The sequence below is a fragment of the Neophocaena asiaeorientalis genome, unplaced genomic scaffold (genome assembly GCF_003031525.2).
Source record: "Neophocaena asiaeorientalis asiaeorientalis breed wild unplaced genomic scaffold, Neophocaena_asiaeorientalis_V1.1 scaffold65, whole genome shotgun sequence".
In the NCBI taxonomy this organism is placed as follows: Eukaryota; Metazoa; Chordata; class Mammalia; order Artiodactyla; family Phocoenidae; genus Neophocaena; species Neophocaena asiaeorientalis.
The window spans coordinates 7,213,545-7,217,204 of NW_020173215.1; the positions used below are offsets into that span (position 1 = coordinate 7,213,545).

Here is a 3,660-nt window from a genome sequence, read left to right on the forward strand (position 1 = left end):
GCTTTGCTCGGGAGTTCTCGGGAGTAATTTAATGCCGAAGGTCGCTGCCTAGTGGAAATAATATAGTACGTCATTAATATGGCGCCAAAAGATTGGGTTCTCGATATGTAGCGAGGAGGGAGGGCACGCAGCCGCCGAGTGCAGCGTTACTATCCCACCAGTAACTTGGGCATTGCCGGGGCGGGGGCCGGAGGAGGAGGAGAGGATGATTTTTGGATCCTGAGAATTGATCTATGTTGGATCAGTAAGTTTTATTATGATTATTTTTCAATTTTGGGGAACTGAAGACTTAGAGCTTTTTCTTCTTTTGGGTTTGTGAAGAACATGCGGTTTTCAGGCCAATCATCAATTAAAACGCGTTCAGAAGCAGAAGCCCAGTTTAGTTGGCTTTAGTTTATTAGATTTTTTAAAAAAGCCGAAGTGCATTAGGTTGTATGAAAGTGGAAAGCATAGTAGCAACTTGGTAGACAGATGGCAATGGCAGAACACAGGTCCGTGTACATATATGAATCCAGAGTGTGTGTGACCGTGGTGGTGATGGTGGTGGTGGTGCGGGGGGAAGGGACGACGACTGTATTTGTCCAAACATAGGTGTGTGTGTATAGGTACATCTGTGTAGGGTGGCCGCAGCCTTAGCTCTTGTCACCGCGTCACCACATGTCCAAAATATTCATTGCATCAATTCAAGGGCAGTGAGGGAGGGGTGGTGGTGGGGGGTGGAGGGACAGTTTAGAAATTAGATTCTTCCAAATTGGGTTTCCAATGATCAGACCTTTTACTTATAGCGAGACTGCCTGTGAAGTGTAAAACCCTTTATCGGTGAAATTAGGAAGGAGTTGCACTGGTAGAGCAAACTACCGATTAACCATGAACTTAAAACGGATTGCAACTTGCAACCTTTGGCACCATCTGCAAATTGTGGAGGTGGTATCGCTAGGTCTTCGCTGCCTGAAATGAACGTGCAGTGTGCACCCCGGGACTGCAAGTTGCAAAGCCCTTCAGTGCACGTGTCTTGTGCCTGCGAGTGTGTATTTGTGAGTTGGGGGCTGTTGTTCGATAGCTAGCAGGCTTTCCGGGTTGTTGGAGCTGGCTTGCAAATGCGGGAGAGGGATGGAATGTGGAATGTTGACCGGGGAACCGAATCCTGTCGGAACGGTCCCATTTGCTGGAGAAATTCGATCCCTTCCACCTCCTTCCCGCTCCCCCCGCCCGCCTGCGGGCTGGAGGCGGGGCCGAGGACGCGGCTGCTGCTCAAAGTGGTGGAGCGCGGCGGCGGGAGGCAGGTGCACGGCACCCGCCAGTGGGGGTGCCTCAACTTCCGCGGGCGTTTAAATAGCAGCCTCTCTCCCCTCCCACCGGTAATAGGTGACCTGGCGGCCGAGGGCGGCGGGGGGAAGGGGACGGGAGATACCCGGGAGCGAGCCTCCGCGGCACGTGGGCAGGTGCTGGGTGGCCCTGGGGCCAACTTTTGTGGCCCGCCTTTGGCGTTGGAGGAGAGGTGGCTCCATGTGGAAATGGGGGCGGGCGGCGGCTGAGGCGCTGCTTTCTCGGCCGCGGCTGGAGCGTCACCTAACGGTCCCAGCAGAGCTGCTGGGCCCGGGGTGGGGGGCTACCGCGCCCGCGCCGCGGGAACCCCGCACAAAGCCCGAGGCGCGGGGGCGGCCACCGCGCTCCCGCCTGGGGAACTGCCCGAAGCCCGTCGCCGTCCCCGCGCTGATTCCGGCGGGCGGCCGCAGGCGTTTGTTTGTTGGTTCCGCGCCGCCTTCCTCGTCGGATGGCTTCCTGTGACAGAGGTGATACACAGTTTCCAGAACTGTCTGGGGGCGGGAGCGGGCGCCGAGCCCTCTCCTAGCTGCTCGCGGCTGCCGCAGCTCCCGCTCCCGTCTCACAACCGTTTCTCGCCGGCGCGCCCGCCCCAGCCTGAAGGTGCCGCCCGGGAGGGACTCGGGGAGGGGGACGGCGCGGCCGTTTCCAGCGGCGCAAGTGGCTTCTACACGCGAGGGAGCGTTTGATTTGCAACTGGGGCCGAGCGGATTGGTGCAGCTGGCGGCGGCGGGGCGGGAGGAGCGGCGGCGGCGGCGGCGGGGGGTGGCCACTTTCAAATGGAGAGGGCGGCGGCGGGGACGCCGCTGCGGAGGGAGCGGGGCTTGGTTGCGCCACGAGAAGGTGTCATCACTGCACCGGGGCTAATTCCGGCGGAGGTGCCGGGAGTTACTTTCCCCTCCTCCCGCGCTGTTGTTTCTGTCGCCTTGGGAGGAGGAGGAGGAGAGAGAGAGAGGGAGGGGGCAGCGTCGCCGCGCGAAGCCGCGGCCTTGCGCACACCCCGGCGGGCCGCGGGAGCCGCGCGGTGCGTTCTCCGGTGCGGGGCGGCGGCTCAGTTCTCCCCTCCCCGGGATCCCCCTCCCCATTCCTGGGGTCCTCAGCTTTCTCTCTGCGCAGCCCACCCGTACTCTCCCCCCCTCCCACACGGGTTCCGCATCCACGGGTCCTTCGCCCCGGGTGCTCCCTGCCCTGTCGTACACCCTCGCCCCGGCTTCCCCACCCTGGGCTCCCCCTCCCCGGCGCACGGGGGCGGCCGTAGTCCCGGCACCCGGTGAATGCAGCGTGCAAACAAAAAAGCGGGCGATTTAAACGTGCCTTCGAAACCCGTTAGGAATGCGTCGTCACCCGGAGACCGTTCAAAAGCAGCTTGGGCTGGTTTTCTAGTAACGAGGAGGGAGGCGCCCACCTCGCTTCGGCGGCGGCGAAGGTCTGCCGCCCTCTGTTTACCACAGCCGAGGGGGAATTTAAATTTTCTTTTTGTAAAGTGATAGCTGCAGTTGAATGACTTGGCACGGCTACATTTTTAGGAAATTGCGAGAGAATCTGAAGTTTCCATTAATGGCAATGCTTAGGGGCTTCTTTCCCAAAGGTTTTTATTAGGGAACTATTTTTCCTTTTTAGAAAACCCGCTGCGAAAGGCTAGCTCTCTAGTTACCTACGTGGCTCGAGGCTAATATCTTTCGAAGTTAATGAACTAGTTTTAAGATCCAGAGAAATTATTTCCGTGAAAGCTGATTTAGGCAGTGATCCACCAATGGTTGGAGACTACTTTAGTAAGTGGTATTTGACCAAATCACAGCTAATCAAGATTTAATCGCTTTTAGGTGGAGGAAGGAAGCGTTCGGTGTAACTGGACCTTACTTCCACAGACAACACTCTTGATACAATAATGTGTGGTAGTAGAGTGGGCAACACACACTGGAGAGCTAACAGGATGTTCTGTGTGTGACACTCTAGCAGATACCTGGAACTGAGAATTCTTAGTGTCCTTTTGTCCCAAAGGTTTCAGTCTCATCTAATGTCACTTTTAACTCAGATGACTTTCGGATTGTTTGGTTATTTTGCTTTCTTCCTTAAGTTTGTGTATTTTTATATGTGTTTTTGATGACCTGGCATTTTCAGCTACGTAAGTGTTACACATCTCCTTTCCTCCTTACACCAGCCAGAGATAAAGGCAGTAGAACTTGAACTTGATTCCATCTTAAGGTCATAGGCTGCTTTTCAAGAAGAAAAGTTGAGTGGGTTGTCACAGATTTTTAACTTTTGACAAAGGTAGGTATATGTTCATTTAGAAAGAAAAAGATCACCCCTCCCCCCCCCCCCCCCACTCCCTTCCCC

The 3,660-nt window shown here is 56.1% G+C and overlaps 1 protein-coding gene across 5 annotated transcripts in view; it reads left to right on the top strand.

Moving 5' to 3' along the window:
- JADE1 (jade family PHD finger 1) overlaps positions 1–3,660 on the top strand; it is a 189,512-nt gene that overhangs the window by 131,765 nt on the left and 54,087 nt on the right. The window contains exon 1 of one of the 5 annotated variants that reach the window (XM_024745104.1): positions 9–65. The exons of 1 other annotated variant lie outside the window; for it this stretch is intronic. Coding sequence is in view for 1 of the 4 variants with exons in the window: in XM_024745102.1 (XP_024600870.1) it covers positions 1,775–1,793 (19 nt within the window). In the remaining 3 variants the exon portion in view is untranslated. Of the gene's footprint in view, positions 1–8; positions 66–93; positions 245–1,317; positions 1,359–1,679; positions 1,794–3,660 lie in introns of those variants that run through there. 3 more of the 5 variants (XM_024745103.1, XM_024745107.1, XM_024745102.1) reach the window with 3 other exon arrangements.